Source organism: Rhincodon typus, chromosome 47 (genome assembly GCF_021869965.1).
Source record: "Rhincodon typus isolate 14 chromosome 47, sRhiTyp1.1, whole genome shotgun sequence".
Lineage (NCBI taxonomy): Eukaryota > Metazoa > Chordata > Chondrichthyes > Orectolobiformes > Rhincodontidae > Rhincodon > Rhincodon typus.
Genome location: NC_063378.1, coordinates 7,141,989 through 7,156,626, shown reverse-complemented (window position 1 = coordinate 7,156,626; position 14,638 = coordinate 7,141,989). Strand labels below are relative to the sequence as shown.

General features: G+C 48.3%; 1 protein-coding gene across 2 annotated transcripts in view; it reads right to left on the bottom strand.

Moving 5' to 3' along the window:
- Nucleotides 1-9,241, bottom strand: part of LOC109938748 (D(2)-like dopamine receptor) — a 19,731-nt gene extending 10,490 nt beyond the window's left edge. Inside the window, exons 1-3 of one of the 2 annotated variants that reach the window (XM_048620625.1) lie at nucleotides 9,134-9,241; nucleotides 5,667-5,977; nucleotides 432-541 (exon numbers count right to left, since the gene is read on the bottom strand). In XM_048620625.1, coding sequence (XP_048476582.1) covers nucleotides 432-541; nucleotides 5,667-5,945 — 389 coding nt within the window. In that variant the 5' untranslated portion in view covers nucleotides 5,946-5,977; nucleotides 9,134-9,241. Of the gene's footprint in view, nucleotides 1-431; nucleotides 542-5,666; nucleotides 5,978-8,250; nucleotides 8,458-9,133 lie in introns of those variants that run through there. The other variant, XM_048620626.1, reaches the window with a different exon arrangement.
- Between the last annotated feature and the right edge of the window lie 5,397 nt (nucleotides 9,242-14,638).

Sequence of the window (14,638 nt, the reverse complement as noted above, 5' to 3'; positions counted from 1 at the left end):
CAGGTAATGGGGGAGTGGGGGGAAGGAAGGGGGGGGCTTCGGTTCCCAGTTGATACCAGGTGATGGGGGTGTGGGGAAGGGGGGTGCTTTTGTTCGCTGTTGATAACAGGTGATGGGGTGTGTCGGGGGGAAGAGGAGCTGTGGTTCCCAGCGGAGGGATGGCCTTTTGAATCCTCCGTTGAACTTCGTGGTGGTGGGGTTGGGGGGTGGTATGAGGAGTTTCAGGGCCGAGGGCGTAGTCTCCAAGAGGTGGGGGGGTGGGATTAAACACAGGAGGGAGAGACGGATAGAAGGGGTCGGGCTGAGTTGAAGGAGCTCGGTGGGGGTTGGGGGGAATATGCGGACAGCGTGAACATGGGGCAGATGGGCCGAAGGTCCTGTTTCTGTCCGGAGAACGCCATCGGAACCACACACCGCCCCAACCACGTTACCTGTCGATGCTGATCGCGCACAGGTTGAGAATGCTGGCTGTACAGAACATCACGTCGAGTGTCACAAAGATGTCGCAGTGAACCCAGCCAAACTGCCACTCCCCGACGACCTTCGAGAGAGAATAGAGACAGCATCAGAGCATGGACTGAGCAGGCAACATATCCTCCTCGCTCTCTCTCTCTCTCACGCCCACCGCCCCCCGCAGACACAAGACCACTGTTCTGGCCATCAAGTCAGACTAGAAATCTCAACACAATTAACTCCAGACCGTCCAAATGTTTCTCCCTCACGTACAGACACCATATCTCCGGGGTCATCTGTATAAACACCTCCTTGTGGGCTTCTTAAAAACTCCTTGGGAGATCGCAGCAGGTCAAAGGTGCTATAGAAACCGAGAAGAAAATACTCCATTTCTGAAGAAGGGTCTTGACCCGAAACATCAGCCTTCCTGCTCCTCTGATGCTGCTTGGCCTGCTGTGTTCATCCAGCTCTACACCTTGTTATCTCAGAAGATACAGAAGCTTGAACACAAGCACCAGCAGGTTCAGGAATTGCTTCTTCCCACCTGTTATTAGACAGATGAATGAACTCTCTAACTTCAAATAATGTTGATCTTGATCTTGGTGATCTTGCCTAGAACACGTCCTGTGTGGTGTAATCTGTACACCTCTGTCTCAGGTTTTTTTCCACACTATGATCTGTATGTCCTTGCTTGCCTCGTAAACAAAGCTTTTCACTGTACTTGGGTACACATGACAATAAATCAAATCAAATCAAAAGGATAAAATTGTTGTCTCTTTTCTCCAAGCGACACGCAATATATTTATACACATTGATTTTTTTTAAATTAATTCTCATCAGTAAATGACTAACTGACAAAACAAAGTCTAGCTATCTTCACATTCCACACACAGGGACCTGGGTTCAATTCCACCCTCTGTGTGGACTTTGCACATTCTCCCTGTTCTGCATGGGCACCCTCCAGGCGCTCCTGTTCCTCCCATAGTGGATTGGCTTTGCTTAAATTGACCACAGCATCCAGGCTGGGCAGGTTAGCCATGGGCAAATGCAGGGATAGGGTAGACTCAAGGGCCAGGTTCCAGACTGTAGGCATTGTATGCATTACCCTAGCAGATCTTAGTGCAGCATTGCAATAATCTTCCATTTGGAAATTAACACTTCTGTTGCACCTAACGTGAATCAGACATCGAGAATATTGCTTCCACACATGGGCTGTTTTATACGTTTGTCACTGGGATCTATGTGGCTATTACATCTTTATTGAAAATCACATAAAATTCGAAAATTGTAATTTGGGGAACTCCAGGACGAAGATTGTTCCGAGAGATGAAACTCATTGACAGCCAAGATAATGAGGAATATAAATTAGCTTGACTAAGGCTGCAGCAAAGTAACCTCCAGTCAGTTTCATTCTCGATATAACTAACTTTGTTCCAGGTTTAATTGTGCGGGAATGGTGTGATTAGAACACTAGCAAAGTCATTACACAAAATTAATTAGCTTGCTGTCAGTGATAAGGGATAAATATTTGGGTCATTTCTGCACTAATGGATTGATCGCTTTAATGGCTGTGTAAAGTGGGACAGAGGATTTAAGGACGAGTGACGCACGCTGCATGGTCACAGTCCTTGGGAACATGGTCACAGTCCTTGGGAACATGGTCACAGTCCTTGGGAATATGGTCACAGTCCTTGGGAACATGCCCCCAGAATGGGGGGGGAGCTGGGAAAATAACAGGTGGATTGGAGGAAGAGGGTTGTCTGCTGTTGCCTGCTCAGCAGGCATACTCTCTCTCTAAGCTGGGTCCCTCAAACCACAATAAACAGGGAGTGGGCCATTCAGGGCTGAGGCACTCTCTCTGTTGCTGTACATGCCGTGAGTCTGGCCCGTTCCTATCCCCCCTCACCCCACCCCGAACCCGCGCCGTTGCAGTCACCCGAGCCATCTTCCCACTTCATCTGGAGAGTCTAAGACGGACTGCGTCCACAAGTGTACAAAACTCTGGATAAGCAGGGGAAGAACATTGCCCAATGTCACCCTCATCCTGATGGCCACCTTTGTGTGCAGCAGCAACACACACGGGGAGGAGAGCAACGCCAGGCGACCTTATAGAGACGTAGGATATAAGAGCTGCAGGAGGCCATTCAGCCCTTTAAGCCTGCACCACTGTTCACTATGATCACGGCTGATCATCCAACGCGGTCCCTTGTTCCCGCTTCTCCCTCATTCCCTTTGATCCCTCAGAACTATTCCTAACTCCTTCTTGAAAACATTCGATGCTTCAGCCTCAGTTGCTTTCTGAGGTAGCACATCCCACAGGCTCTCTGCTTTTCTCCTCATTTCTGTCCGAAACGGCCTACCCCGTTTCCTTAGACCCGTGAGCCCCTCTGAGCTTCCCGGGAACAGCATTCCTGCATCTACCCTGCCCGGTCCTGGTAGAACTTTGTAAGTTTCTCTGAGATCCGTCTTCCCTCATTCTTCAGAACTTCAGCCAATCTAACCCGAACTGGTTTAACGTCAGTCCCGCCAGCTGAGGAACCAGTCTGTTGAGATTTTCTCCACACTCCCTCCATCGCCAGAACATGCTCCTTCAGACAGGGAGAACTGTGCACAATACTCACTTAGGCCCCTGTACCATTGCAGCGAGACATTCCTGATCTCTTCAATGGGACTCGAAAGATCCCTGAGGGGACATGGCTGGCTGGTTCCCCCCTTGTGGCCGAGGCTGGAACTGGGGACAGGGGCTGGGCACAATTTCCAAACTCCGTGAAATGAGGAGGAATCTCTCACACAGTCACACGGCACAGAAACAGACCCTTCGGTCCAACCAGTCCGTGCCTGCCATAATCCCAAACTATACTAGTCCCTGCTCCTGGCGCACATCGCTCCAAACCTTTCCTACTCACGTACTTATCCAAATGTCTTTTAAACGTGGTGACTGTACCCGCATCTGGAAGTTCATTTCACCCTCTGTGTGAAGAATTTTCCCCTCACGTCTCTTTTAAACCTCTCTCCTCTCACGTTAAAAAATATGCCCCCAGTCTTGAAATCCCCCATCCTAGGTAAAAGACAACTACCATTAACTGTGAGGAAGGGTCACCGGACCCGAAACATTAACACTGATCTTTCCTCCACAGATGCTGCCAGGCCTGCTGAGCCTTTTCCAGCAACTTTGTTTTTGTTCCTGATTTACAGCATCCGCAGTTCTTTCGGATTTTATTTACTATTAACTTTATCTATGCCTCTCATGATTTGATAAACTTCTACAAGGTCACCTCTCAACTTCCTACCCTCCAGTAAAAAAAAGTCTATCCACCCGAAGGCTGGAGGAACAGCACCTCATATTCCGCTTGGGAACCCTGCAGCCCAATGGTATCAATGTGGATTTCACAAGCTTCAAAATCTCCCCTCCCCCTACCGCATCCCAAAACCAGTCCAGCTCGTCCCCACCTCCTTGACCTGTCCGTCTTCCCCTGACTGACCTACCCCCATCCTAACTTCCCACCTACACTCACTTTTACTGGCTCCATCCCCGCCTCCCTGACCTGTCCATCTTTTCTCCCACCTATCCGCTCCTCAACCCCCACCTCCACCTCCTACCTACCAGCCTCATCCCCGCCTCCTTGACCTGTCCGTCTTCCCTTGACTGACCTATCCCCTCCCTAACTCCCCACCCACACTCACCTTTACTGGCTCCATCCCCGCTTCCTTGACCTGTCCGTCTTCTCTCCACCTATCTGCTCCTTTATCCATCTTCCATCCGCCTCCCCCTCTCTCCCTATTTATTTCAGAGCCCCCTTCCCCTCCCCCATTTCTGAAGAAGGGTCCAGACCCAAAATGTCAGCTTTCCTGCTCCTCTGATGCTGCAGTGTTCATCCAGCTCCACACCTTGTTATCCCAGCCTATCCAGCCTTTCTTTGTAACTCAAAGCCTCTATTCTAGGCAACATCCTGGTAAATCTTATCTGAGCCCTCTATAGCTTGATAATATCCTTCCTTTTACAGGGTGATCAGAGATGGACACAAAATACTCCAGAAGAGGCCTCATTGACGTCCTGTACAACCTCCTCACAGAAGGTCCAGAAATTCACATCCCTCGTGAGGAAGTAGAGTCATTGAATGGGAATACAGCAAGGGGAAACGGTTAAAAACAGAAGTTGCTGGAAAAGCTCAGCAGGTCCTGGCAGCATCTGTGAAGAGAAGATCAGAGCTAACATTTTGGGTCCGGTGCCCCTTCCTCGGAATGTCTCAAAGTCTCGCAAAAGGTAGGTGGCCAGGGAATAGATGAGGAATAATAGGAAGTGCCAAAGATCTGAGGAACCTTAACACACATGTCCTATGGTTGCTTAAAGCATTAAGGCAGGGAGATAAAGGTTGTATAGAAGGCATTACTGGGCCTATATTCTCTGTCGAAGAATGACAGTTGATCTATCTCAAACCTACAATTTATTCACTCGTATGATGTGGACAGTGCTCAGTAGCAGCAGTGTGTACCATCTACAAGATACGCTGCAGAAATTCACCAAAGATCCTCAGGCAGCACCTTCCAAACCCACGGCCACTTCCATCCAGAAGGACAAGGGGCAGCAGATACATGGGAACACCAGCCCCCTGCAAGTTCCCCTCCGAGCCACTCACCATCCTGACATGGAAATATATCACCATTCCTTCAGTGTCGCTGGGTCAAAATCCTGGAATTCCCTCCCTAAGGGGCATTGTGGGTCAACCCACAACATATAGGGACTGCAGTGGTTCAAGAAGGCAGCTCACTCCCACCTTCTCAAGCGGGGGGCAACTAGGGACAGGGCAGTAAACATAGAGACGTTCACGTCCCATGAGTGAATGAAGAAAAACTGCCAGCAACAGTTGCTTAATGAGTGAATGCTTTACCTCGCTCTTAAAACTAAAGCTGTGTCGTTGGTGCTGGAAGCACTCAGAAGGGAAGGAAGGAAGAAAGGCGCTACATAAATGAAGCAAATTCAGGGGCGCAGTCCTTGGACAGGCCTGATGTCGGGGTGTCACCATATTTCTCGGTCGTGTCTAACATTCGGGTGATGGGGCTGGGGAGAGAAGTAGGGAGAGGATTTGGGGCCTTTTCTATCGATCGCTGGCCCAGGACGTCAAGGACCCAGCAGACCTGAGATCGTTCCGGTACCTTCCGCCAACACGGAAGGGCCTGGGGGAAATGGAGGAGCAGGCGGCTTTTATTTTTACCTCGAGGTAGACGACCCAGGGCATGACCAGGGTGGCCACCAGTAGGTCTGCCACTGCTAGGCTCACAATGAGGTAGTTGGTGGTGGTCTGCAGCGCCCGCTCCCGCGATACCGCCATGCACACCAAAACGTTGCCGAAAACCACCATGAAGATCAGGAGGCTGAGCGAAGCCGCGTAGTAATTGTAACTGGGCTTGCACCCGTCGACGGTCCCGTTGGCCCACGCCACCAGCTCCCTCAGCTGCGAGTCATTCAGGGCTGCCACGCTTGGGACCGCCATTGGCCGCGACCTCCGACCTCCCCCTTGGTGACCTGTGGAAGGAAGGAGACGTAACTTAAAAAAAAAACCGAACAGCACAGCGGGAGGGGCAGAGCGGCCTTGTATCTTGCCAGAGGACCCTGGAAGTGACAGGGCAGATGGATAAGGGGGTAAAGAGAGCTCATGGGATGCTTTCCTTCTTCAGGAGAGGAGCTGAACTCAAAGAACAAAGCGAACAAAGAACAATACAGCGCAGGAACAGGCCCTTCGGCCCTCCAAGCCTGTGCCGACACATTTTGCCCTTCCATACTAAAACTGTCTTCACTTACACTTTGCTATTACGAGGGGGAATAGTTTTGAAGTGAGTGGAGGTAGATATAGGGGAGACATCAGAGGGAGGTTCTTTACTCAGAGAGTGGTAGGGGTGTGGAATGCATTGCCGGAGGGGGTAGTGGAGTCGGCCTCATTAGGGGCATTTAAGAGGCTATTAGATAGGCATATGGATGATAGTATAAGGTAGGGGTGGAGGTTAGATAGACCTTAGGTTTAGGGTAAAAGTTCGGCACAACATTGTGGGCTGAAGGGCCTGTACTGTGCCGTACTGTTCTATGTTCTATGTTCTATCTTCTATGTTCTATGTACAGGATCCATATCCCTCTATTCCCTTCCTATTCATGTATTCGTCCAGGTGTCTCTTGAAAGCTGCTATTGTGTCTGCTTCCACCACCTCCTCTGGCAACGCGTTCCAGGCACTCACCGCCCTTTCTGTGAAAAACCTGCCTCGCACATCTCTTTTAAACTTTACCCCCTCGCACCTTGAACCTGTGTCCCCTTCATAACAGACCCCTCCGCCCCAGGAAAAAGCCTCATACCTTTTACCAGAACCTCAATGTCCGTTAGCCCATTTCAAGCACTGCTTGCTGTGAAATATTGTTTAATGTTTGAACAACCGGTGAAGGGAAGGAATGTTCCGCAAACGGAAAGTGCTGGAGAAACTCAGCAGCATCCGTGGAGAGAGAAACAGAGCGAATGTTTCAGGTCCAGTGAACAGCAACCGGTTCTGAAGGAGGGTCGCTGGGCCCGAAACGTTAAGTCTACTGGAATTTACTGGGATCTTCCTGTGCTCCGTCTGTCCCTGCTCTTGGTCCACTACAAGGCAACACCTCAGAGGTGCACTACTCCCTGCTAACCCTTCACGGAGGGGCAGCCAGTATCTAAAATTTACTCGCTACATGCCAAAGTGTCTGTCAAAAAGCTGCCTCAACATTTACTGAGTCGGCCTTTGTACAATGTAATAAAATATAACGTTTACCAAAGGTGCCACGATTAGAAATTCAATAGGAACACAACCTGATAGCATAAACAAACTGCCTCATAAAAGACACTTATCAATTCGATCAAGCCTTTTGCGCATCAGACATTACACTCAGACCATTTATTATCTGTGATCAATACATACGAAGACTCAGTCTCGAGAAATTCACCTGAAACAGAACAAACAGCTTGCTCACAGCCCCTCAAACTATCATTAAGTCACTCATCGAGTGAATGTTGGTCCACATTCAAATTTATTCAACAGACAGTGGCTTCAGAGAGTCTGATAATTCAGCCCCTAGTTCTGGCATCGTCCTTGTACATCAACTGTTTTCCCTTGCATCTTTTCCAGATCCTCGACATCTTTTACTTAATCCAGGGTGACCAGCTCAACCCTGTCTCCCGCAGTGCCTGGCCGTTCTCAGGACCTCACACTAGGGTAACACAGAGAACTGCAGATATCTGAATCAAGAATAGAAACTTCTGGAGAAACTCAGCACGTTCAGGCAGCCTCTGTGGAGAAGAAGCAGAGTAACATTTTGGGTCCAGTGACTCTTCTTCAGAGTTGCAGTATTGAACGAGGGAAATTGGCATTAACTCTGAAAAGACCTTGTCTGTTCACCCTATCCATGCCCCTCATGATTTTATAAACCTCTAGAAGGTCACCCCCTCAGCTTCTGACGCTTCAGGGAAAATAGCCCCAGCCTATTCAGCCTCTCCCTGTAGCTCAAACCCTCCAACCCCGTCCTTGTAAATCTTTTTCGAATCAAGTTTCACAACCTCTGTGCTGCAGCAGGAGACCAGAACTGAACACAGTCAGTGATCAGTCTGTCTCCAGACCTGGTAATGGAGTTCACCACTCCACAAGCCTGTCCAACCACATCCCACACGACCCCTGATCCCCCCCCCCCCCCCCCCCCCCCCACCCAACCCCATCCGGTTTAACTTGGATCACTTAGGACCCAAGCTGCTCGAACCCAAATGCAAAAATATTCAGTCCCAGAGTCTGTACCTGTGCGGAGAGACCAGATCCGTGCCCAGATTCCTCAATATAGACTGAACAACGCCTTCCTGCCTATTCGATTCCCTTTTTCCTGAAATCAATCTCCGTGCTCCGTGTCATATCTAATTCAATCGAGCTGAGCTCCTTCTCCACACGATTCGCCTCTGTGCAACGTGGAACACCCGACATTGAATGATGCATGCACCGGCAGGGCTCAGTGGAAGTGTTCACACCTCTGAGCTACTGGACCTGGGTTCAATTCCCACCTGCTCCAGAGGGTGCATTGTAACATCTCTGAGCAGGTTGATTTGGAAAATATCCACGTGATGAGCAGCAGTGGGAATTTCAGGGCTCCCCAAGACTGCCCTGCAGTTTGATAAGAGCGCGGCCGATTTAACTGTGGCTTTAACTTCAGGCTCCCACCTCCTCCTTAAAACCTTTGACACCCACTCACGGAGTCGAGAATCACACCTACAGCTGCCTATAAAATACTCAAGAGAACTTGCACTGATCCCTGAGAAAGGAATTCTCACTCTCGTCTGAAGTGGGAACCACTTTGCAAGTGCCCCCTAATTCTAGCCCCTTCCCACATGTGGTTCACCTTCTGAGCATTTCATACCCCTCAGAATATTGTGCAATTCGTTTGGCTAAACTCCAGTCTAACCTTCCTCCCTTAGATTCAGCCACCTTATCCCAGAGAGAACTTCCCCCAAACCAAATATGTCCTTTCTAAAGTTAGCAGAGCAAAACAGTACAGGTTCACTTGACTAGAGTTATCAATCCCCTCTACATCTGTAGGAAAATATACTAACTTGTATATTCCCTGCAATAAACAACAATCCGCTTGTGAATCACTTGCTGGACCTGCATACTAACTGTGCCACACACTCACCTTCAGAATAAATCCATCTTTGTATCTGTTCCCTCTCTATCTGCCTCTCCCCTGCAGCATTCACACAGGAGGGAGATATGCAAAGCTGCTGTGTGCTGTCAGCACAGACTCTCTCTCTGTCAGAGACTTACTTTTCCCAGCTCCATCCCCTCTCTCTCTTGATAGCGTAATCCTCTGGTGACACTGAAGCCTGTAAGCCAATCAGAAACACTGCCAAAGACCAGGAATCCACTTCCTGAGAGAACCATTGGCTGTCTGGGGAGGTGTTAGAGCCAGAGGGGTCCCCTCCCTCTTGGGTTCGACGTCCATCACTCGCCTCTTAGCAACGGGAAAGGGATTTATGAGAAATTGATGTACAGCCACAATTGAACAAGGAGAGATAATATTAAACTCACTGACTGTGTCTTCAACTATTACAGTGTCTCAGAGTCTCTTACCTTCTCAGTTATTAAGCAAGCCATAGGTGTTCCTATCAAAAAATAGTGTCTCCGATTCTAATTATTAATTAGTATTTCCACTTTAGATTCTCAGAGAGCGCCAGGAGCACAGAAAATAAGAGCAGAAGGTTTCTCAGCCCCTCTAAACTGCTCTGCTATCCAATTATTCATTCACTCACTCTGCTGCAACTTAGCATCAGTGGTGGAAGGCGTGGATGTGGTGCCAATCAGGCAGGGACTGCTTTGTACTGGATGGTGTTAAACTTCTTGAGTGTTGTTGGGGCTGCACGCATCCAGGGGCAAGTGGGGAGTATTCCATCCCACTCCTGACTTGTGCCTTGTAGATGGTGGACAGGGCTTTGAGGAGTCAGGAGGGGAGTTACTCGCTGCAGGATTCCCAGTCTCTGACCTGCTGTTGCAGCCCCTGTGTTTATGTGGTGAGTCCAGTTGAGTTTCTGGTTAATGATAACCCCCAAGATGTTGAAATTGAGGATTCAGTGATGGCAATGTCATTGCATGTAATTGGGCAATGGTTAGATTGTCTCTTGTTGGAGATGGTCAGCGTCTGGTATTTGCGTGGCATAAATGTTACTTGCCACTTGTCAGCCCCAGTCTGGATATTGTCCAGCTCTTACTACATTGGAACATGGGCTGCTTCAGTATCTGAGGAGTCACGAATAGTGCAATCATTGGCAAACATCCTCACTTCTGACCTTATGATGGAGGGAAGGTCATTGATGAAGCAGCTGAAGATGGTTGCGTCTAGGACACTACCCTGAAGAACTCCCGCAGAGATGCCCTGGAGTTTAGATAACTGACCTCCAACGACCACATCCATCTTCCTGTGTGCCAGGTATATCTCCAACCGCTGGAGCTTGCCCCCTGATAGCCATTGATTCCAGTTTCACTGAGGTCCCTTGATGCCACACTCGGTTGAATGCAGCCTTGATATCAAGGGCTGTCACTCTCACCTCTCCTCTGGAATTCAGCTCTTTTGTCCATGTTTGGCTGTAATAAGGTCAGGAGCTGAGTGGCCCTTGCAGAACCCAAACTGGGCATCACTGAGCAGGTTATTTCTGAGCAGGTGCTGCTTGATAGCACTGTTACTGACACCTTCCATCACTTTACTGATGATCAAGAGGAGACTGATGGGGCAGTAATTGGCCAGGTTGGATTTTTTCCTGCTTTTTTGTGTGAGTACCATTTCTGGGCAGTTTTCTCATTGTCGGGTAGATGTCAGTGTTGTAGCCATACTGGAATGGTTTGGGTAGGGATGTAGCAAGTTCTGGACTATACAGTTGTACAGCACCAAAAGGTCCTTTGGCCCATTCTGTCTTTCCATTGTTGAGCATCCAGACCCATTTTCCAGGCCTTGGCCTGTAGCCATGCATGGTGTGGTGCTTCAAGTGATCGCCTCATCACTTCCAACATGTTGTGATGGCTCCCTCCACTGCCACTCTTTCAGACAATGAATCCAACATACCCACCACCCTCTGAGTGAAAATGTTTTTCCTTAAATCCCCTCACAACTTTCTGCCCTTCACCTTAAATCTGTGCTCCCTGGTTATTGATCCCGTTACTAAGAGGAGAGATTTCTCCCTATTGACCATGTCAATGCCACCCATGACTTCATAGATGTCAGTCAGGTCCCCTCCCAGCCTTCTTTGCTCCAAGGAAAACAACACTGGCCTGTCTCGTCTCTCTTCCTGACTGAAAAATTTTCCAGCCCAGGAACATCCTGGGGAATCTTTTCTGCACCCTGTAAAGATTGTACCTTTTTATTTTCTGTATTTTTAATTTGGACAGAAATGGGAAAGAAAAGTTTTAAAAACTAAGGCATGTGGAAGGTTTTGCTGTATGTTTTAGGGCCAAATTACTCACTCTAGGTGTTGTTTACACGGCTGCCTGTTGAACCAATCGGGGTAGGGGTGGGTAGAGATTACTGAGAATGAGCTGGAGCTGGAAGAGGTGTGTGAAGGAAGGTTTGGCAGGGAACAGGTAGCTGATTGGTCTGTGGGGTGGTGACCAGATGCCACTGGCAAAGGCTTGTTGCCTGACAATCATAGAATCCCTATAGTGTAGAAACAGCCCATTTCGCCCAAAAAAAAGGCACTTGAACAGCCTGTGGTCCTGAACAATTGAGACAGAAGCCTTCTAAAAAGGGATATGTTGTCACACGCCCCCAACACCCTCCCTACCCTTCTCTCTCTGCTATAAAAAAAACTTCAACCTGGAAGAAAACCATTGATTTTCCTTCATCAGTTACTTTTAACCAATAGGTGAGAGATTTTACAACTGGGATCCAGTCACCCTGCAGCAATTGGAAGGATCTAGAAGATCAAGCAGTAGCAAGTTCTAACAGACCAAAAGGAACATCTCAGCAAACCATTGCATAGCCTTCTCCAGTTTTTAAGGGTGTTTGACAGACCCTCCAGCACTCCTTCAGTGATCCCCTGGCTTGGTGATAATGGGAGGGTAGGGGATATGTCTGGCTACAGACTGCAGATTGTGTTGGAGTACTGTTCTGCTGCTGCTAGTGGGTCAGGATTTATCCAGGAACAGTGATGGTGGGGATCGGTACATTGTCTGTAAGGTGTGATTGCATGAGAATGACTAAGTCAGACTGTTGCTTGATGGTTCTCTGAGACAGTTCTTCTAATTTCAGCACTTGTGAGAACTTTGCAAGGAGGAAGCAAGAACTGCAGATGCTGGATATAGAGTCAATAGAGTGTGGAAGTGGAGGAACACAGCTGGTCAGGCAGCAGCAGAGGAGCAGGAAAGCTGACGTTTCAGGTTTACACCCTTCATGAAGGACTTTGCAGGGACTGTTTAGGCTATTGTCATTTCCAGTGCTGAGGTCAGCACCAGATGTTACATCCATTTTCACTGCTTCCTTCAGCCTTTTCTGTCAGTTGATGCAATAGAGTGAGGTGCTGGGCCTTTTCAGAGGGCAGTTAACAGTCAACCACAGTGCTGTGGGTCTGGAGTCACATTCAGGGCAGATCCAGCAAATTCCCTTCCTTGAAGGAGTTTAGCTAATTCAATGGGTTTTTAAATGATAATCTTAGACGCATAGAAGATAGGAGCAGGAGGCGGCTATTCAGCCCTTCTAGCCTGTTCCACCATTCATCACAATCATGGTTGACTGTCCAACTCAATAGCCGACTCCTACTTTCTCCCCATAACTATGGATCCCATTCTCCCCAAGTGCTGTATCTAGTCACCTCTTGAATACATTCAATGTTTTGGCATCAACTACCTCCTGTGGTAATGAATTCCACAGGCTCACCACTCTCTGGGTGAAGAAATGTCTCCTCATCTCCATCTTAAATCGTCTATCCTGAATCCTCACACTGTGACCCCTGGCTCTGGACACACCCACCATTGGGAACATCTCCCTACTTCTACCATGTCCAGTCCTGTTAGAATTCTAAGTCTCTATGAGATCCCCCCCTCATTTGTCTGAACTCCAGCAAAAACAATCCTAAACTAGTCAATCTCTCCTCATACTTCAGACCCGCCATCCCTGGAATCAGCCTGGTAAAACTTTGCTGCACTCCCTCGAGAGCAAGAGCATCCTTTCTCAGAAAAGGAGACCAAAATTGAAAACAATACTCCAGGTGTGGTCTCACCAAGGCCCTGTATAGCTGCAACAACACATCCCTGCTCTGTACTCGAAACCTCTCGCAATGAAGGCCAACATACCATTTACCTTCTTTACTGCCTGCTGCACCTGCATGCTTATCTTCAGCAACTGGTGCACAAGAACACCCAGGTCCCACTGCACACTCCGCTCTCCCAATTTACAGCCATTCAGGTAGTAACCTGCCCTCTTGTTTTTGCTTCCAAAGTGAATAACCTCACATTTATCCAAATTATACTGCATCTGCCATTGATTTGCCCACTCACCTAACCAAGACGGTGGCTCAGTGGTTAGCACGGCTGCCTCATGGCACCAGGGACCCAGGTTCGATTCCACCCTCAGGCGACTGACTGTGTGGAGTTTGCACATTCTCCCCGTGTCGGCGTGGGTTTCTTCCCAGTCCAAAAATGTGCAGGTTAGGTGGATTGGCTGTGCTAAATTATCCATAGTATTCAGGGATGTGTAGATTAGGGGTCATCCATAGTATTCAGGGATGGGTCTAGGTGGGAGGGTCGGTGTGGACTTGTTGGGCCAAAGGGATTCTATGAAATCATGCTAAAGGATCTCTGCATCCTCACCCTTCCACTGAACTTGGTACCATCTACAAACTTTGAGATGTTACATTTTGTTCCCTCATCCAAATAAATATATATTGTGAATAGCTGGGGTCCCAGCACCGATCCCTGTCACACCTCACTTGTTACTGCCTGCCAGTTTGAAAAGGACCCATTAATTCCTACTCTTTGTTTTCTCTCTGCCAATCAGTTTCCTGTCCATCTCAATACACCTCCCCCAATCCCATGCACTTTAATCTTGTACATTAGTCTCTTATGTGGGGCTTCCCCAAATGCTTTCTGAACATCCAAATATACTACATCAACTGGCTCTGCGTTGTCAACTCCACTGGTTACATTTTCATGGAAATCCAACTGATTTGTCAAGCATGATTTCCCCTTCATAAATCCATGCTGACTCTGCCACTGATTTCTAAATGCTCCGCTATAAAATCCTTGATAACGGCTTTGAGTATTTTCCCCACGACCGATGTTAGGCTGACTAATCTATAATTCCGTGTTTTCATTCGACCTCCCTTTTTGAATATTGGAGTGACATTAGCTACCCTCCAATCTGCAGGGACTGTTCCAGAGTCTTATAGAATCTTGGAAAGTGACCATCAAAGGATCCATTATTTCCAGAGCTACTTCCTGAAGTACTCTGGGATGTAGCTTATCAAGCCCTGGGGATTTATCAGTCTTCAATCCCAACAATTTTTCCAGCACCATTTCTCCATTAATATTGATCTCCCTCAGTTCTTCCCTCTCACTAAATCTTGCATCCTCCAACAATTCTGGTATCTGACTTACGTCCTCTTTTGTGAAGACAGAGCCAAAGTATGTATGGAGTTCCTCAGCCATTTCTTTGTCC